Raw genomic sequence first — 20,696 nt, forward strand, 5'->3', positions numbered from 1 at the left:
TCCATCTTGGATAAAGCCACCCACCATCCCGAGGAACCCTTGCGGCCCTCCACCGGCCGCGTTTCAATTCCTTAAGGCCCCATTCCTCGATGCCGCAACATACACTCAACCACAAATCCCCCTCCCTTACAGACTGGCTCCATCTCTGGGTACAGCAGCACCCCTCCTTCCACAAGGTTACCATCCAACTCAGATTATCTTTGCAACATGAAAACATTCACCAATAAATTTTATTCTTTCCATAAAGAAAGTCCTCCAGGCGAGTACTGGTGCCGGCTCCCATGCAAGTGTATAGGATTTAATACCATCGGCTCGTTAGGTTCGTCTTTCAAACACATCGCGGTGCGCGCCAGGGATGGACGCCCAATGGGACCAGCACAGGACACGAGTTAGAACCATAAAGTGCACTTCCACAACTTCAAGCTTCCAGCGGATCCTGGAGTGGAACGGAGAGCGGGGAGAACCTAGAGGTCAAGGGGCGTTTAAAAACCAGGAGAATCTGAGGGTCAAGAGGCGAACAAAGAACCAAGAGAGGCAGCCAAGTGTAGACCGCAGGCTTCTATGGGAAGGAAAAGAATCCGGGGGTGGGCGTCATGGCAAGCAAAGAAAGTTAGGGGGTGAAGGGGGATGTAAAGAACCTCCTGTGAGTCAAGAGAAGATGAAAGAAGCAGGAGACAGAGGAAGATGGGCGGGGGAAGCATGAGGAGGCCAGCAGGTCAGGGACACGCCTGAGCAGGGGCGGCAGGCGGTGAGGAATGGAGTAGCCCTGAGACTAGACTAGGACCGGGGGTCTCAGTTGAAATGAAGGTGAGGTCTTGAATACCAGAGATGCTGGCAGCAGAACAACAAGTCACAAGTGCACACAGAGAAGCTCTGGATTTGCTGCAGACTAAGGGGTCAGAGGGCAGCTAGAGGATGCCAAGTACTGCATGTAGGCAATCCAGAGGTAAGCAGTGGCATGCAGGGTTGAAGCGGGGGGGGCATTGCTTCGCTCAATGAAGGTGCCACAAAAGGGCAAGGCGTGGCACCAGGGGCGTATGAGCGAGGTCGAGAGGAGGAAGGCCTCATCTTTGATAAAAGAGGTGAAAACCCAAGACAGAAAAGGACAGAGGGTGACTGGAGAGGGATCTAAGAGGCAGAAAAAGGGCATAGGCAGAAGGGGGGGGGGGCACAGGGGCACAGAAGCCACAGTGTTACAGAGTTAGGGTGTCAAGTGTCCAAGGGATCAGATGGGACTTCGGAGCCGGGTGCGCCAGATGGGGGGGGATTAAAAAAAGAGTCCAATACTGAACACTCGCCCCTAGACGCAGGAAACAAGTGGATGCAAAATAAATATCTCCAAAAGCCAAGTCCAGTCCGCTCCCCTCTGGTCTCCATGAAAGAATGAACATAGGGGTTCTGTCTCCCCAATCCTCAGGGGGAGGTGGCGTTGGAGAGCGTGTCATCCAGGAAAGAGCTGAGCTAGAGTGTGCCGGGGGCTCTTGCACTGGTCCCGGATCTACACCTTCACGCCAAGCCCGCTCTCCACGACGTCACGTCACTCGGTTTCAAGAACTTTTTGGATATTCAAGTGTTCTCCTGAGCAGGGGTCCAAAGGGGTCTCCAACTGCGGCTAAAAGGCAAAGACCCAAAGGAATCCAGAGAATCTACAACAGACAGAAGAAAGGTAATCAGGAAAACACTGTACAAGCCAAGAACAACTACCCAAAGCAAGAACCCCACTGACACCCCTAGAGAGACTCCCAGGGCAACCCCATCACAGTGCACATTCAGGGGTAAGAGGCCACAGGCGCATCACCAGCAGGCACGACTGCAGCCCTGTACCCAGGTAAGCAGGACTACTGCACACGCCAAGATCTACCCTAACCTACCCACATGCCAAGATCTACCCTAACCTACCCACACGCCAATATCTACCCTAACGCCAAGATCTACCCTAACCTATCCTACCCTACCCACCAAGATCTACCCTAACCTACCCACACGCCAAGATCAACCCTAACCTACCCACACGCCAAGATCTACCCTAACCTACCCACACACCAAGATCTACCCTAACCCACCCACACGCCAACCTACCCACACACCAAGATCTACCCTAACCCACCCACACGCCAAGATCTACCCTAACCCACCCACCCGCCAAGATCCATCCTATCCTACCCACATGCCAAGATCTAGCCTAACCCACCCACACGCCAAGATCTACCCTACCCACACGCCAAGATCTACCCTAACCCACCCACACGCCAAGATCTACCCTACCCACACGCCAAGATCTACCCTACCCACACGCCAAGATCTACCCTACCCACCCGCCAAGATCTACCCTACCCACCCGCCAAGATCCATCCTACACTATCATCACTCCCGACGACGCAGCCCCCACCCACAACACTACTAACATAGCTCAGCGCCGGATCTATACGCACAGCACCTCTTCCCCCAGCACCCTAAACAATCACCCACCTGCTGTTGCCACCCCACGCTCCCCAAGCGCAGTCACCAATCTCTCCCCTTCATACACTAGCCGCCCCTCTAACATCACCCCCACCTCGACCCCCACTCATACCCCCCCCATCCCTCTCTCCCATGACATAACAACCCCCACCCACAACACCTCCTACCTAGATCAGCGCCAGAACGGCACGCGCAATGACAAATCCTACCCTTTGCTCCCCCCATTCTCAATACCCATGTGAGCACACCCCCTCCCATACCTCCTCGATACACCCACATCCTCGACTCCCCCACGCCCCCCTCCCCCCACGCTACACCCCCCATGAACGCTTCTGAACACGCCACCGTCCGGAGTTTATCTCCCCCCCCTCTCCCTCCCCCCCCAAGGCAGATCCACCTCCTTGCCCAGCTCCCTCCCCACTCTCACTCACGACACCCCCACCCTCACATCGAGTCCCACAGAACATACCGCCTTTCTTACCTTAACATCCCCCTCTCTCTCTCCTCCCACTCTCAGCCCCCACTACCTTCCTGCCACCCCCACTGTCTTCAGCCTTCACTCTCTTTAACTCACCTACACCGTCTCCCACTGCTGACACCACTTATGTCTCACACTCTCCACCTACTCCTCCCACACCCCTCATCCACAAATATGCCCACACCTCGAATAACATCCCACTCATTATCACCGCAGAACCTTTCAACAACGCCAGCATATCCCCCCCTCCGATACCCTGCCCGCTTTCCAGCTCACTACTCAACCATTCACCAATGGCTCTCACCACCAACGCCATCTCCATTACTCCTCTTGACCTGACCTTATCTACCCTCCAACAAGTCAAAGAGGATCTCCTACAAGTCAAAAAGGATGTCCACGACATCAAAGACCTCCTCCTCTCACAGCCCAGCCTACCTCCCACCATCCCACTACCCTACAAACGACGCACCCTCCCTACATACACTCGCCTCAAACGATCCCCGAGATGGCCGACTATCCCCGTTCGCAATAACTCCCACCGCCCCCGCCGTGTCCTCAACTCACTGTCTGACCGCGACCTATGCTCTCTCCTACACTCCTATGGCCCAGGTCCTGTAAAACACATATCCAACACACACATCCCCATACCCACAACTCACTCAAACCCTCTGAGGCTCCCAACCCATAGCAACAGAGGTTCCATCCCTAGCAACCTCAGAAAAATCCCCCTCTCTCTAGAAGGTTCGACCACCCTTCTCACTCCCAAACTCAAATGCATCCTACTCAACTGCAGATCGGCCCAAAGACACTCCTCCGACATCGCTGATCTCGTCTCAGCAATGGAACTGGACCTAGCCATTCTGACGGAAACTTGGCTTACTGAAGCCTCTACCCCGATAATGGACATATTAGTCCCCCCCCAATTATCACATCATTAGACTGGATAGGCCTGTCAAGACGGGCGGGGGAATTGCATGCATTTTTAGGAGCAACCTCTCCGTCACTAAAGCCGCCTCCCCCTCCCTCACCTCCTGTGAACTCCTCTGCCTCGATATCACCAGCGAGGGCAAACAAGTTTGCGCTTTACATCTCATCTATCACCCGCCTGGCGACAACCTCATATTCACCCAACAACTCATGGACACGATCACCTCCAATGCCAGTCGGCAGATCACCCAAATCTACTTGGGTGACTTTAACCTCCACTGGAATGATCAGAAAGACACAGAGGTGAACAGTCTCAAAACTTTCCTTAATGCGCTTGACCTCATCCAAATATGTGATAGACCAACACACGACAAAGGCGCGATACTCTATCTCATCATCGCCAAGGAGGACTCCACCAAACTGGAGGCAATCAAACCCTGTGACTGGTCAGATCACCACATTATCACCTTCTCTATTAACGAAAAAGTTAAACCTAACCCGGTTCAACCCACCAAATCCAAAATCTGGAAAAGGGACATGAAGAGTCTTAACCCCACTACACTGCCTCCCCACCTCAACAGTCTCCTCCTTCCCCCTCCAGGTGTCTCGGATGCCCAATCACTGACCGACCACTACCTTGACTCTATGAAACTAATAGTCAATGAAGTCGCTCCACTGCAACTGAAGAGAGTCTCCAACAAAATTTCTAACCCCTGGTACGATGGCAGACTCAATGACGACAAGCGCACTATGCGAATGGCAGAGCGTACCTGGAGATCTGACCCATCATCACTGCATCTAAAAACGCTTAAAAAGAAGAGAAATGCCTACTTTAGGAAAATAAAGCGCACAAAGTCGGACTTCTTTAGCCGTCTACTGGACCAAGCAAAAAACTGGCCAAGAAAACTGTTCGAACTAATCAAGACTCAAACAAAGGCACAACCCTTACAATCAAACAAAGCAACAAGCGACACCCCACACTGTGAAGCCTTCTCTGCTTTCTTTAAGCTAAAGACCGACAACATAAGAAATGACCTCATCATGGATGTAAGCCGATTCCCCAATCACACCAGAATGTCCAACATTCAACCTAAAAACAATGCATCATGGCTGCACTTCGACAGCTACACGGAAGAAGCTATACACAAACTGCTCTGCACCTTGAAGCCCTCTAATCACCTCATAGACCCCCTACCTGCTAATGCTGTAAAAGACTTCATCCCCTGCTCCTCCCACTTTGGACCCAAATCATCAACAGCTCCCTTCAACAAGGTCTCATCCCAGACTCCCTCAAGGTGGGGCAAGTCACACCTATACTCAAGAAACCCACAGCTGACCCGTCTGACCTGAACAACTACCGGCCTATCACCAATATCCCCACCCTGGCCAAACTGCTGGAGAAATGTGTCCAACTCCAACTAACAAAACACATTGACCAATTTGACCTTCTCAACCCTCACCAATCAGGCTTCCGAGCGAAACATAGCACGGAAACAGCTATGACACACATAATTGATGACGCCCTCCAAATCCTTGATCGCAATGATTCCTGTCTCCTCATCCTTCTTGACCTATCGTCAGCTTTTGACACGGTCAAACATGAGAACTTATTGGAGCTGCTAAGCACTAGAATGGGTCTTTCGGGAACTGTTCTCAAATGGTTTTCTTCTTTCCTTCATAACCGGTCGCAGAAGTTCAAGATCGACAATGTGTTGTCTAAACCAGTGCCTGCAGATCTAGGTGTTCCACAAGGATCTTCCCTCTCCCCCACACTGTTCAACCTCGTCATGGAACCACTCGCCACTTTGCTCCAAGCATCCAATGTTCAATTCCATATGTACGCCGATGACACACAACTTTACCTAAAGCTACAATCCCCGGAAGATATCAAACTACTGAATTCCACACTTAGCAACACTCAATCCTGGTTGGCCGTTAATCACCTCAAACTAAATGCGCTGAAAACTGAGTTCCTACTCATCTCACCCCCGGCGAAAACTTCCACCACCCAAACGTGGCTCAATAACCTAACAGCACTCAATGTCCAACCTACTATCATGGACTCAGCGAAATCCCTAGGCATCACAGTTGACGCCAAGCTCAACATGCAACAGCACGTTAGCAAAGCCACAAAAGGGGCTAAATTCCAAATCAACACACTGAGGAAACTCAAACCCTTCCTCCCTGCCAAAGACTTCCAAACTGCTGTACAAGCTTTAGTCATCCCTCGCATAGACTACGGAATTGTGGCCCTCAGCGGACTCCCGCTATCCACAACAGCACCCCTAAGAGCCTCCCTGAACGCTGCCGCGAGACTCATTACTGGCTCAAGAAAACATTCGCATATTTACCCAGACTTAAAATCTCTAAAATGGCTGCCTTTTGAAGACAGAATACAGCTAAAAATTGCAATAATGACACACTCGGCCGTGCACCACAAAGCACCCAACTACCTCGCGCAAAAGTTGTCTTTATCAGGAGGGTCGAGATCCAATCGTAGTACAAAAAATCTACTTCTGAAACCCCGTAGATTCCGGAAAGAAAAAACATACAAGCGCTCCTTCTCAGGAATGGCACCCAGGATCTGGAATGCGCTTCCCCCTGAAACCAGGCTTATCTCCTCCACTGCACTCTTCAAGAAAGAGGTGAAAACCATCCTTCTGGCCAAGATCTCCTGAACCTTACAGAGACTGGAACTGAGTCTCTGCACCGCGCTGTATCACTGATCACCCTGCTCTTTGGCACTATACTCCTACCTAGGGGGTCACTACTACGCTACTATCTTTCTAATGATCAATATATGCTACTCTTTGCTGTATTTATATTACTTGTTTACCTGACTGTATTTTGATAGGTTTTGATATGTTTCTGTACATTATTGTTATCTTCTATGTTTAGTGACTACTATACTGCTCCCATTATCCTGTTCATTCCTGTTGCCCTTGCCCCTGTCTCTGTGAAGCGCTCTGATATCTGTAAGGATCTTGTTCACGCTATATAAAACTTTGAATAAATAAATAAATAAATAAATCCTATCCTACCCACATGCCAAGATGTACCCTACCAGGGCAACACCACTACTGTGCACTTTCCATGGCTGAACCACCAGTAAACAACTTCTGCTTTCTACCCAAGTCAGCGTGAGCAGTGACGCTCCAATACCTACCCGACCCGACCCATACAACATGGCCTACCCTACCAGTGCAACACCACCACTGTGAACATCCGCTGGCAACATTCAATCGCTCAATCACCAGCAGGGGCATGTACAGTCACTCGAGCGGAGCAACGTCACCGGTACGTAAACCTGCAGCAGCGGTACTAATATGTACTCCTACAGCGGTCAGATCAGGCTCGATGCACTGGTACGTACACTGTACATTGCCAGTACGACTGGTCCGCACACTATACCAGGGCAGTACGACTGGGGGCACACTTACAGATACTATACCAGGGCAGTAGGACTGGTACGCGCCCTGTACCAGGGCAGCATCACTAATTGGCACATCTACATGCACTACCCCAGGGCAGCAAAGGTGCATACACCTACTGCCCCATTACCAGAGCCCCCTGAGGGGACGCAGGCTACGATTAATGGACCGGGGTGGGACTAGGGACCGCAGAGGGTGAACTGGCTGACCTTGTGATCGTGCCAGCCCAGGTATGGCAGGAGCGGTGCACAAGGGGGGCAGTGCTATACTTGAGGGCACAGTCCTGCTGTCTGGCCTCAACCCTCAGGACTCTACAACAGTTGTAGTTACTTCACGCCTTCTCCTGTAGGCTCAGCTGGTCCCTTTTAGCAAACAGAATAAATGACAGTCCCCTCCGCTCCGCCCGAGCCCAGCGGGTACTTACCATCAGGCGCTGCTGGCCCTTGCTCACTGCTGTTTGCAGGTGGACAGTTTGCGGATCTTGCTGCTGGCAGAGTGGGCCTTGCGTTGCGCGCCAGAGGAGGCGCTCGCCCTCCGCTCCGTCTTGCTTTTGGTGCTGACCTGCGTCGTCTCGGTGCCATTCATGCACAGTGGCTTGCTGCTGGCCCCTCTGCTCCGGTCCTGTCCGTTCTGCCCAGTGTCCTCCTCCGGTACTTGTCCTGTAGAGGAGAGAGGGCAGAGGCTAGGTTAGCGCCTGGAGGAAGCCCATGCGGACATCATGGAGGGTCAAAGGGGGAGCAGGCTGTGGCCCCTGCGAGCGAGACAGCCAAGATCCCTTAAAGGAGTCGCCAGTCTCTGAAGCCACCAGAGGCCACAAGAAGCACCAGCCCCTCAAACACATCCACTGGAGCCAAAAACCTGAGAACTCCAAAGTGTATTCGGAAACTAAACCACCGACAATCACAGAACTAGCTGCCTCAAAGGAAGAGGTGAAGAGCTATTACACACAGGCTTCCCTTCAAACAATTGACCTATTCAGGAGAAATCTATCTACCATTACTTCAAAAAAATGCTCCCCCATTTCTTTGAGGCCTCAGGCAGAAGGATGGATTAAAATAAAAAGAAAACAAATATTTACCAGTCTTTTTTAAAGCCTAGACAAACAGGAGATTGTTGGGAAACACCAACCCTAGAGTTACTGCTCTCTACAGACACTCCATTACACTCTCACAATGCAGCCTGCGGAAGGTTCGCACCGGGCACTCACAATGCAGCCTGCGGAAGGTTCGCACCAGGGACTCTCACAATGCAGCCTGCAGAAGGTTCGCACCAGGGACTCTCACAATGCAGCCTGCGGAAGGTTCGCACCAGGGACTCTCACAATGCAGCCTGCGGAAGGTTCGCACCGGGCACTCTCACAATGCAGCCTGCGGAGGGTTCGCACCGGGCACTCACAATGCAGCCTGCGGAGGGTTCGCACCGGGCACTCTCACAATGCAGCCTGCTGAAGGTTCGCACCGGGCACTCTCACAATGCAGCCTGCGGAAGGTTCGCACCGGGCACTCTCACAATGCAGCCTGCGGAAGGTTCGCACCGGGCACTCTCACAATGCAGCCTGCGGAAGGTTCGCACCGGGCACTCTCAAAATGCAGCCTGCGGAAGGTTCGCACCGGGCACTCTCACAATGCAGCCTGCGGAAGGTTCGCACCGGGCACTCTCACAATGCAGCCTGCGGAAGGTTCGCACCGGGCACTCTCACAATGCAGCCTGCGGAAGGTTCGCACCGGGCACTCTCAAAATGCAGCCTGCAGAGGGTTCGCACCGGGCACTCTCACAATGCAGCCTGCAGAGGGTTCGCACCGGGCACTCTCACAATGCAGCCTGCAGAGGGTTCGCACCGGGCACTCTCACAATGCAGCCTGCAGAGGGTTCGCACCGGGCACTCTCACAATGCAGCCTGCAGAGGGTCCGCACCGGGCACTCTCACAATGCAGCCTGCAGAGGGTCCGCACCGGGCACTCTCACAATGCAGCCTGCAGAGGGTTCGCACCGGGCACTCTCACAATGCAGCCTGCAGAGGGTTCGCACCGGGCACTCTCACAATGCAGCCTGCAGAGGGTTCGCACCGGGCACTCTCACAATGCAGCCTGCAGAGGGTTCGCACCGGGCACTCTCACAATGCAGCCTGCAGAGGGTTCGCACCGGGCACTCTCACAATGCAGCCTGCAGAGGGTTCGCACCGGGCACTCTCACAATGCAGCCTGCAGAGGGTTCGCACCGGGCACTCTCACAATGCAGCCTGCAGAGGGTTCGCACCGGGCACTCTCACAATGCAGCCTGCAGAGGGTTCGCACCGGGCACTCTCACAATGCAGCCTGCAGAGGGTTCGCACCGGGCACTCTCACAATGCAGCCTGCAGAGGGTTCGCACCGGGCACTCACAATGCAGCCTGCAGAGGGTTCGCACCGGGCACTCTCACAATGCAGCCTGCAGAGGGTTCGCACCGGGCACTCTCACAATGCAGCCTGCAGAGGGTTCGCACCGGGCACTCTTACAATGCAGCCTGCAGAGGGTTCGCACCGGGCACTCTCACAATGCAGCCTGCAGAGGGTTCGCACCGGGCACTCTCACAATGCAGCCTGCGGAAGGTTCGCACCGGGCACTCACAATGCAGCCTGCAGAAGGTTCGCACCGGGCAGCCCACACTGCAGCACCCGGGCACCCCACACTGCAGCACCTGAGCAATCCACAGATTCCCCTCTGTCGTCACTCATGACCAAATGCTCAAAGAAGATCATTTACATGTGAAATTGCTAGAGGCATCCTGACCCAGAGAACAAGGCGGAGCAGCCATGCAACACGCACAGCACAAACAGCTTAAAAAACAAAGAAATGCTAGTGAAGGCCAGTGGGGGCATGCACACCTCCGAATGCCATGATTGGGAACAGATTAATCGTTAATAAGTGCTGCTTGTCACGGGATATCCGTGCCACAAAGTGCTCCAGGCTACACAGCAGTGAATCAAAATACTCGTCAGGAGTCCTGTTGCAAACCTTGATTTATTTTTACTCCATTAACTGCTACGGCCTGGAATTCAGCAATGTCACAGATGTGGTGATCTCAGCCTGCCTGGAACTGATCAACAGCTGCACTTTCCAATACCTGGCATGGATTTAACTGATATAAACGATTTAGCAAATACGCGATTTGTCTATATGACTTGGAGCAAATCAGATCATCTTCTGGGACGATCGTGGGAGACCAGAGGGCAGCCCTCTCAACGTGTGGCACGAAGGACAGGTAGACTGTCTCAGCAGCACAACCGTGAGAGGCTTCGCACAGGAGGGTCAACGGCAGGAGCCCTGGTGCCATGCACCGGCAGATTTCACCGCTTATTCCAGGCTTAGGTGGGGACAGAAAACAAGTCAAGGCCATTCCTTTCCAAAGGACCAATGGACACATATCTCTCTTTGGCGATGCCAAGACACCCAAACTGGCTACAGAAAGGTAGAGATTTCCACAATTGTGGCCGGCAGAAACCAGGTGGTGAAGCGCAAGCCCCGTCTGCTGGAACCCGAGGTAGCCCTCAGCTGGTAGGATGAGATGAACCACGAGTACCAGAATTGATTAAATTCCATAGATGCGGTTTCCACAAGCACCAGCCTGCATCCTGGAAAGGTTCCGATTGGTGATGGTCCAGCATATCGGACGGTGTGAGGGCTTCGCCCTTTGCAGGCAAAGTGGGTTCAAGTGATCGAGGAACAAACTCTGGGGCATATTAACAAGGCGGCGCTATAAAACTATCGCCGCTTTTGTGGCCGTTTTCGGCCAAAAAGTGGCGATCATTTTATTGCCTTATCAGCAAAGACACGCTATCGCGTGTTTTGCTGACTCAGCGCCCGTTTCCAGCACGCTTAACTTTGCATCGCTAATGAGATGCAAAGTGGGTGTGACTGTGAAACCAACCAGGGAAAATATTGCAAAGACAACTTCTTATCGCGATTATTTAAATCGCGATAAGTATGCCTTAACGTAGGAATGTAACGTTGGTTAAATTCCTGACTAAGGCATACCTAACATGGGGGTGGATTCTGTGGCTAAGACCACAGGCCCCATCATCTACGATATCGCCGTTTCCCACCATGGAAAACCGCCATCTGCACACTATCTCTGGAATTTTTATCGCCTCGGCGATGTGCGTTGTTGATAATGCGCTAAACAGGTGATAAATTCTAGAGATCGCCAGCAATAAATATGCAAACGCTAAGCGCACTTTACGATATTTATCGCCGGCCCTTGTTAATATGCCCCTCTGTGCTTTAAGTTCATCCTGGTCCCTAAGTTGTCTGATTCTGGGAAGACTCATATGGGTAAAGTAGGAAAGATATCAAAGCGGAGAGGAGTTAATTGTACAGAGACAGTCACAGCTTTGCAAGATGGCCTCATCCTGAGACCTGTGCATCAAAGCACTGTGAAGTCAACCACATTGAGCGAGTCGTGTATACAAGATCCCCTGAAGCCCGAGCATCGAACCCCTGAAGTCGATGACACAAAGCAACAGGACTGCTGCCACAACTGTATCTCAAGAACGTGCGGCTTGAACAGACTGAGGCTGGGCTCAAACCAAATGAACCCGATGCCCTGTATCCAAGGTCGAGAGGCTCTCACTAGGGCAGTCACTAGTCACACATCCAGGGACCCACGCGCCGGAGGCTGTCGCACCATGACTTTGGTGAGCATCTTTAGCCGGCAGCAGAGACATCCGACACAACATTTCAAGAACTTCTGGTGGGAATTCTAGTGGAATCAAACAAGAGTGCGTCCCCAAGCGCATCCTGTAGAGCCAGAGCCCCAGCCCCATCCCCATCACAAGCTACAGAGGCTCTGAGCTCCCGCTTACTATGGAAGAGAACCTACCAGGGAGGAGGGCAGGCCCAGCCACGCCCCGTTCCTCGGGTCTGATGGGAGCAGAGGCTCTGAGCTCCCGCTTACTATGGAAGAGAACCTACCAGGGAGGAGGGCAGGCCCAGCCACGCCCCGTTCCTCAGGTCTGATGGGAACAGAGGCTCTGAGCTCCCGCTTACTATGGAAGAGAACCTACCAGGGAGGAGGGCAGGCCCAGCCACGCCCCGTTCCTCAAGTCTCATAGGAGCAGAGGCTCTGAGCTCCCGCTTACTATGGAAGAGAACCTACCAGGGAGGAGGGCAGGCACAGCCACGCCCCGTTCCTCAAGTCTCATAGGAGCAGAGGCTCTGAGCTCCCGCTTACTATGGAAGAGAACCTACCAGGGAGGAGGGCAGATCCAGCCACGCCCCGTTCCTCAGGTCTCATGGGAACAGAGGCTCTGAGCTCCCGCTTACTATGGAAGAGAACCTACCAGGGAGGAGGGCAGGCACAGCCACGCCCCGTTCCTCAGGTCTCATAGGAGCAGAGGCTCTGAGCTCCTGTTTACTATGGAAGAGAACCTACCAGGGAGGAGGGCAGGTCCAGCCACGCTCCGTTCCTCAGGCCTTATAGGAACAGAGGCTCTGAGCTCCCGCTTACTATGGAAGAGAACCTACCAGGGAGGAGGGCAGGCACAGCCACGCCCCGTTGCTCAGGCCTTATGGGAACAGAGGCTCTGAGCTCCCGCTTACTATGAAAGAGAACCTACCAGGGAGGAGGACACGCACAGCCACGCCCCGTTCCTCAGGTCTCATGGGAACAGAGGCTCTTAGCTCCCGCTTAACTATGAAAGAGAACCTACCAGGGAGGAGGGCAGATCCAGCCACGCCCCGTTCCTCAGGTCTCATGGGAACAGAGGCTCTGAGCTCCCGCTTACTATGGAAGAGAACCTACCAGGGAGGAGGGCAGGTCCAGCCACGCTCCGTTCCTCAGGCCTCATAGGAGCAGAGGCTCTGAGCTCCCGCTTACTATGGAAGAGAACCTACCAGGGAGGAGGGCAGGCACAGCCACGCCCCGTTCCTCAGGTCTCATAGGAGCAGAGGCTCTGAGCTCCTGTTTACTATGGAAGAGAACCTACCAGGGAGGAGGGCAGGTCCAGCCACGCCCCGTTCCTCAGGTCTGATTGAACAGAGGCTCTGAGCTCCCGCTTACTATGGAAGAGAACCTACCAGGGAGGAGGGCAGGTCCAGCCACGCCCCGTTCCTCAGGTCTCATAGGAGCAGAGGCTCTGAGCTCCCGCTTACTATGGAAGAGAACCTACCAGGGAGGAGGGCAGGTCCAGCCACGCTCCGTTCCTCAGGCCTTATAGGAACAGAGGCTCTGAGCTCCCGCTTACTATGGAAAAGAACCTACCAGGGAGGAGGGCAGGCACAGCCACGCCCCGTTCCTCAGGTCTGATTGAACAGAGGCTCTGAGCTCCCGCTTACTATGGAAAAGAACCTACCAGGGAGGAGGGCAGGCACAGCCACGCCCCGTTCCTGAGGTCTGATTGGTACAGAGGCTCTGAGCTCCCGCTTACTATGGAAGAGAACCTACCAGGGAGGAGGGCAGATCCAGCCACGCCCCGTTCCTCAGGTCTGATGGGAACAGAGGCTCGGAGCTCCCGCTTACTATGGAAGAGAACCTACCAGGGAGGAGGGCAGGCCCAGCCTCACCCCGTTTCTCAGGTCTGATGGAAACAGAGGCTCTGAGCTCCCGCTTACTATGGAAGAGAACCTACCAGGGAGGAGGGCAGGTCCAGCCACGCCCCGTTCCTCAGGTCTCATAGGAGCAGAGGCTCTGAGCTCCCGCTTACTATGGAAGAGAACCTACCAGGGAGGAGGCAGGTCCAGCCACGCTCCGTTCCTCAGGTCTGATGGGAACAGAGGTTCTGAGCTCCCGCTTACTATGGAAGAGAACCTACCAGGGAGGAGGGCAGGCCCAGCCACGCCCCGTTCCTCAGGTCTGATGGGAGCAGAGGCTCTGAGCTCCCGCTTACTATGGAAGAGAACCTACCCGGGAGGAGGGCAGGCCCAGCCACGCCCCGTTCCTGAGGTCTGATTGAACAGAGGCTCTGAGCTCCCGCTTACTATGGAAGAGAACCTACCAGGGAGGAGGGCAGGCACAGCCACGCCCCGTTCCTCAGGTCTGATGGGAACAGAGGCTCTGAGCTCCCGCTTACTATGGAAGAGAACCTACCAGGGAGGAGGGCAGGCCCAGCCACGCCCCGTTCCTGAGGTCTGATTGAACAGAGGCTCTGAGCTCCCGCTTACTATGGAAGAGAACCTACCAGGGAGGAGGGCAGGCCCAGCCACGCCCAGTTCCTGAGGTCTGATTGAAAAGAGGCTCTGAGCTCCCGCTTACTATGGAAGAGAACCTACCAGGGAGGAGGGCAGGCACAGCCACGCCCCGTTCCTCAAGTCTCATAGGAGCAGAGGCTCTGAGCTCCCGCTTACTATGGAAGAGAACCTACCAGGGAGGAGGGCAGATCCAGCCACGCCCCGTTCCTCAGGTCTGATGGGAACAGAGGCTCGGAGCTCCCGCTTACTATGGAAGAGAACCTACCAGGGAGGAGGGCAGATCCAGCCACGCCCCGTTCCTCAGGTCTGATGGGAACAGAGGCTCGGAGCTCCCGCTTACTATGGAAGAGAACCTACCAGGGAGGAGGGCAGATCCAGCCACGCCCCGTTGCTCAGGCCTTATGGGAACAGAGGCTCTGAGCTCCCGCTTACTATGGAAGAGAACCTACCAGGGAGGAGGGTAGGTCCAGCCACACCCAGTTCCTCAGGCCTTATGGGAACAGAGGCTCGGAGCTCCCGCTTAATATGGAAGAGAACCTACCAGGGAGGAGGGCAGGTCCAGCCACGCCCCGTTCCTCAGGTCTCATGGGAACAGAGGCTCTGAGCTCCCGCTTACTATGGAAGAGAACCTAGCAGGGAGGAGGGCAGGCCCAGCCACGCCCCGTTCCTCAGGCCTTATGGGAACAGGGGCTCTGGTAGGCTTGGGATTCAGATGGGCCCTGGAATGCCCAGATCATGCAAAGCCGACTTCTTGCTCCTGCTTCTGAAATCATGGGTTGAGCAAAGCGGCACTACCTCCGTAGGGCTGCGCACATTCGTTGGTCGACGCAGCCCCTCCCACACGATGAAATGCACCGCGGCGGAATTGCCACCGCGGTTAGGGCGTGAAGAGTCTGACAATGGGGAATGGGGGGGGGGAATGGGACACAGGACGACATTTAGGGGGACCCATTACCAGAACTACTGACAACCACTTTGACCCCCTGTTTAGTGGATGTATGACACTGTTCAGAGCGACTGCCGCTCAGGAGGAGTGGAGGTGCCCCTGCCAGAGATGGGGTGAAGCTGAGAAGTTACTTCACCCCTCCGAGTGACCAGCCAGGGTACCAGAGAGAGCAGCTGAAGGATACGATGAATATTTAGATGTATACAGTGGGAGCGAGTGTGCCCGGCTTTGCAAATAACTGAGGTTATATTCAATTCTTCTGCGGCATGGATATTGTAAGTAAAATAAAGTGAGGCGCGTGCTCTACGTCAGAGGGCTTCTGGCCTTGCATGCTAGAACCCAGGCTCTTTGACTTACTCTGCCCCAAAGAAAACACAAGGAGAGGATGGACAGAGCGCTGAAACCTGTCAGACACTCACCCACAGTCACAGATATGGGCTGAATCCATCCTGGTTCTTTAGCTCACTTCGCCACCCCAGTTCAGACCCAGCCATATACAAATCAGCCTTGGCCCTGTGCCTCATGGGAACAGTACACTGTACAGCCCGAAATAACAGGCCAGATCCTCCCTGGACCGGATACAAGCATCCTGGGACCGGTTTCGGGCTTTCACTCCTCATCAGCCAGGATAGCTTGACTCCAGTGGCAAAGGGAGCAAGGGACCCACGTCTGGGAATGCCAGAAACCGGTCCCAGGAAGCTTGTTTCCGGTCCAGGGAGGACCTGGCTTGGCAGTTCGGGCTGGACTGTTCCCATGAGGCACAGGGTCAAGGCTGATTTTCAAATGCCATGTCTGAACTGGGGGGGTGTGGAGTGAGCAAAAGAATGATGGATTTAACTCCGATCTCTTGACTGGGGGCGCATGTATCATTTATTCAGCATTCCTTCCATCATTTGGCGCGTAGTTCTCTGCCCCGTGGCATGCAATCCTAGATTAGGTAAACACACTGGCAAAGAGGGGGCGACAGAGTTCACTCAGAGGAGAGGTGAAAGGCAGATCGCTCAGTGGGTTAAGGTGGTTGAAAAGGGGTTCAGCACAAGAGAAAGCGCGGCTTCCAAAGAGCAGAGTGTAGCAGAGACGGATAGAAAATAAACTGGAAAGAGGTGACATTACACTACAGCCAGTGACGCGGGGTCCCGGGGGCTGCAGGGGGCCCCGGGGGCATCTCAACTCAGACAAGGAGCCGAGGCGTCTCCGCCTCACACCAGAGAATAAGAGCATCACGACTGTTCTCGGAAATGAAACCCCTGCGCACATGCTAAGGACGCCGCTGTGACGTCAGTAAAATAAGAGCGCTGCAGAGTGGCGGCCAGTGAGCGCAGGGGTGGGGGGGTCACACCCGGGGATGCGCTCAGCACAATGGAGGCCTCGCGGCGGGGGATGCAGGCGCAGCATCCCGGGTTGCCATGGCACCCGCGCGCCGTGCAGAGATGCATCGAGACTGGTCTAGGGAGGGCGCTCGGTGACTCAGCCTCTCACCGAGGCTCATTGAATGGGGCACCGCTCCGCGCCCCCACGCCAGGCCGGCACCTGCAGCGCCCCCGGGACTCAGATCCCAGCCGCGGCTGCTGGAGCGGGGGGCGCCGCTGGCAGGCCCTGGAGAGGCCGCGCGGAGCCGCCACTGCTGCCGGTTAGGGCCCCGCATTAATGCCCTGGAGCCGGGAGCCTCTCGAGCCCCTCTGCTCGTGGCCTGGGCACGCAGGGCTCGGGGCAGGGAGGGGCTTTTGTTCTAACCCTTGGGTGTCGAGCAGGCCCGGGTCACACCTAAGCCCCCAGGGCCCCATGGTGAGTTGGTTTTGTGCAGCTGCCCTGGTTCCAGGCCCGGGTCACACCTAAGCCCCCAGGGCCCCTTGTGGGTTGGTTTTGCGCCGCTGCCCTGGTTCTAGGCCCGGGTCACCCCTAAGCCCCCAGGGCCCCATGCTGGGTTGGTTTTGCGCCGCTGCCCTGGTTCTAGGCCCGGGTCACCCCTAAGCCCCCAGGGCCCCATGCTGGGTTGGTTTTGTGCGGCTGCCCTGGTTCTAGGCCCGGGTCATCCCTAAGCCCACAGGGCCCCATGGTGGGTTGGTTTTGTGCGGCTGCCCTGGTTCTAGGCCCGGGTCCCCCCCTAAGCCCCCAGGGCCCCATGCTGGGTTGGTTTAGTGCCGCTGCCCTGGTTCTAGACCCAGGTCACCCCTAAGCCCCCAGGGCCCCATGCTGGGTTGGTTTTGTGCCGCTGCCCTGGTTCTAGGCCCGGGTCCCCCTTAAGCCCCCAGGGCCCCATGTTGGGTTGGTTTTGTGCTGCTGCCCTGGTTCTAGGCCCGGGTCACCCCTAAGCCCCCAGGGCCCCATGCTGGGTTGGTTTTGCGCCGCTGCCCTGGTTCTAGGCCCGGGTCACCCCTAAGCCCCCAGGGCCCCATGCTGGGTTGGTTTTGCGCCGCTGCCCTGGTTCTAGGCCCGGGTCACCTCTAAGCCCCCAGGGCCCCTTGTGGGTTGGTTTTGTGCAGCTGCCCTGGTTCTAGGCCCGGGTCACCCCTAAGCCCCCAGGGCCCCATGCTGGGTTGGTTTTGTGCAGCTGCCCTGGTTCCAGGCCCGGGTCACCCCTAAGCCCCCAGGGCCCCATGCTGGGTTGGTTTTGCGCCGCTGCCCTGGTTCTAGGCCCGGGTCACCCCTAAGCCCCCAGGGCCCCATGCTGGGTTGGTTTTGTGCGGCTGCCCTGGTTCTAGGCCCGGGTCATCCCTAAGCCCACAGGGCCCCATGGTGGGTTGGTTTTGGGCCGCTGCCCTGGTTCTAGGCCCGGGTCACCCCTAAGCCCCCAGTGCCCCATGCTGGGTTGGTTTTGCGCCACTGCCCTGGTTCTAGGCCCGGGTCACCCCTAAGCCCCCAGGGCCCCTTGTTATGTTATGTTATGTGTTGGACAGGCCACATGAAGGGCTCGCTCCCTCCCCGCAGGACAGGGCCCGGGCCACCGTCAGCACCATTGCCCGGCCCAGCCGCCATCTTGAACACAGCACCACGCGGCCGCGCGGCCTCAGCCCGACCCCAACCCTGGGCCTGGCCAGGCCCCGACATCCCGGCACCACCCTCCACCCAGGAGGTGAACGGACCACTTGGCAGGTCAATGGGAGTAAGAAGTGTCGATGGCTCTCCCCCGCCAGGTGCCGAGCACCCCCAGCCCCCTCGGGCGCTGGCTCCACCCCCCTGCTGGGTGTCTGGACTCCCTCATCCCAGACCTCCCGACCTCCAAGAGCGAGGGTCCGGACATCAAAGGGGGCCAGACCTATAACTGAGGCCGCCCCAGGACAGGAAGGCAGTTGTATCCTGGAGTCGAGAGACACGGCGACGAACTCATCCTTGACGGACTGCTGGCGCTGCCCCAGCCCTGCCTTGCGAACTATTGTCCTGCCTGCTGGCGCTGCCGCGGCCCTCTGCAACCTTCATCCTCGTGGGACCTGCTGCCGCGGCCCGTTGTAACCTTCATCCTCGTGGGACCTGCTGGCGCTGCCGCGGCCCGTTGTAACCTTCACCCTCGTGGGACCTGCTGGCGCTGCCGCGGCCCGTTGTAACCTTCATCCCCGTGGGACCTGCTGGCGCTGCCGCGGCCCGTTGCCTCCTACCTTCTCGTGGGACCTGCTGGCGCTGCCGCGGCCCGTTGCCACCTACGACCTCTTCGGGACCTGCCGGCGCTGCCGCGGTCTGACCCATCCGAACACCGAGCTCGAGGATTGTGAGCTATCACCGTTACACCTCCGTACCCGTGGGTACCAAGACTGTCCCGCTACCCCCTTCCCTTACTAGAGACTAGAATTGAGAGGACCATCGTGTCCCGTTCGCCTTGTATCATACCCCTCTACTACAAGAATTGCCTATAAAAGGTGTTACCCTGATCTTTGTGTGGTGTCCATCTGTGGGGGGGAAGTTACCTGTCTGTGCGATCACTGTGCTCGGCCGACCCTCCAGGTCCCCGTCTAACATTGGTGGCTAGCGGCGCGATCCGAACCGACGCGTACCGTACAGACAGTAACTCACCCTACGACTAAAACCACAATGACGACCAAAGAGAGCGGATCGGCGGAGAAGTTCCAGATGGAAAGGCTGGAAGAATACAACCACCGAGAGCTCAAACAATTTTGCATGGACTTAGGCATTGCTACCACCGGGCTAAGCACAAAAGAAGACTTCAAAAACGCCCTAGAGGCCTGGACAGAGACAAATACCGCAACCCCCCGGGACCCCGCGGCCCCGGAAGTCAACACCACCCGGACGGAAGAACGGAGAACAGGCCCTTCCCGTGAAGAGATCCAAGAGCGGGAAAAAAATAGGTTACACGAGTTAGACTTGGCACGACTCAGATGAGACGGAGAGTTGAAACTGGCGGAACAAAAAATAAACTTAAAACACTTACGGCTCAGAGAAGAGCGAGAGGAAAAACAGAGACAGAGAGATCTCGAAGAAAAAAGACTGGCATACGAGCACGAGTGCAAACTAGCAGAGATAGAAATACGCAAACTGAACAAAAAGCTAGGGGTGCCCGAGCAACCGCACTCCCCGGGTCCTACCGAGCAGAAGGTCCACATCCCCAAGAATATCACCGGAACGACGACATACAGCAGTGGTTCAAGGCCTATGAGATTGCCATGACCGCCCACCGGGTCGCTCGAGGTGACTGGGGAGCCGGTCTATGGGGGAGATTCATCAACGAGGGCCGTGATGCCCTGCTGCAGCTTCCGGACCATCAAATGACGTCCTATGACCATATGAAGGCCGCCCTCCTCAGTCGATATGGGCTTACACCCGAAATGTACCGCCAGAGGTTCCGCAACTGCACCCGGATCCCAGGTACAACGTGGTTGGAATACGTGAACTATTTCAGCCGAGCCTTCGAGGGGTGGATCAAGGGTAACAACGTAACCACTTACGAACAACTCTTCAATCTCATTGTGTGGGAGCACCTCTCCAACAACTGCTTCGTCGAGCTCAGGCAGCACCTCCTCGACAGTAAATTGACTGAACCCCGGCAGCTCGCCACCGAGGCTGACCGGTGGGAGAGCACCCGAGTGGCCCGGAGTGGGCCGAATGAGCAGAACAGAACCAACCAAGGCCATCATCGTCCCCGAGGAGGAGGAGGAGGCCCGGGCCGGGGCAGAGACGCCGTCCCGGCCGCGCCCACTAACGCCACCCCGGCCCCAGCAGGCCGGGGAAACCCCCCGATGCGCCCGGGGTTCCAAGCCAACGTGACGTGTCATCGATGCCAACGAGTCGGCCACTATGCCAGTGACCCGACCTGCCCGAAGAACCAGGTCCCCGGGCCCCG

General features: G+C 55.9%; 1 protein-coding gene across 2 annotated transcripts in view; it reads right to left on the reverse strand.

The window, feature by feature from the left end:
• Nucleotides 1–212: 212 nt before the first annotated feature.
• STK11 (serine/threonine kinase 11) overlaps nucleotides 213–20,696 on the reverse strand; it is a 131,864-nt gene continuing 111,380 nt past the window's right edge. Inside the window, exons 9-10 of one of the 2 annotated variants that reach the window (XM_078670860.1) lie at nucleotides 7,721–7,955; nucleotides 213–1,646 (exon numbers count right to left, since the gene is read on the reverse strand). In XM_078670860.1, coding sequence (XP_078526986.1) covers nucleotides 7,744–7,955 — 212 coding nt within the window. In that variant the 3' untranslated portion in view covers nucleotides 213–1,646; nucleotides 7,721–7,743. Of the gene's footprint in view, nucleotides 1,647–7,720; nucleotides 7,956–20,696 lie in introns of those variants that run through there. The other variant, XM_078670861.1, reaches the window with a different exon arrangement.

The sequence above is a fragment of the Lissotriton helveticus genome, chromosome 12, assembly GCF_964261635.1.
Source record: "Lissotriton helveticus chromosome 12, aLisHel1.1, whole genome shotgun sequence".
Classification (NCBI taxonomy): Eukaryota; Metazoa; Chordata; class Amphibia; order Caudata; family Salamandridae; genus Lissotriton; species Lissotriton helveticus.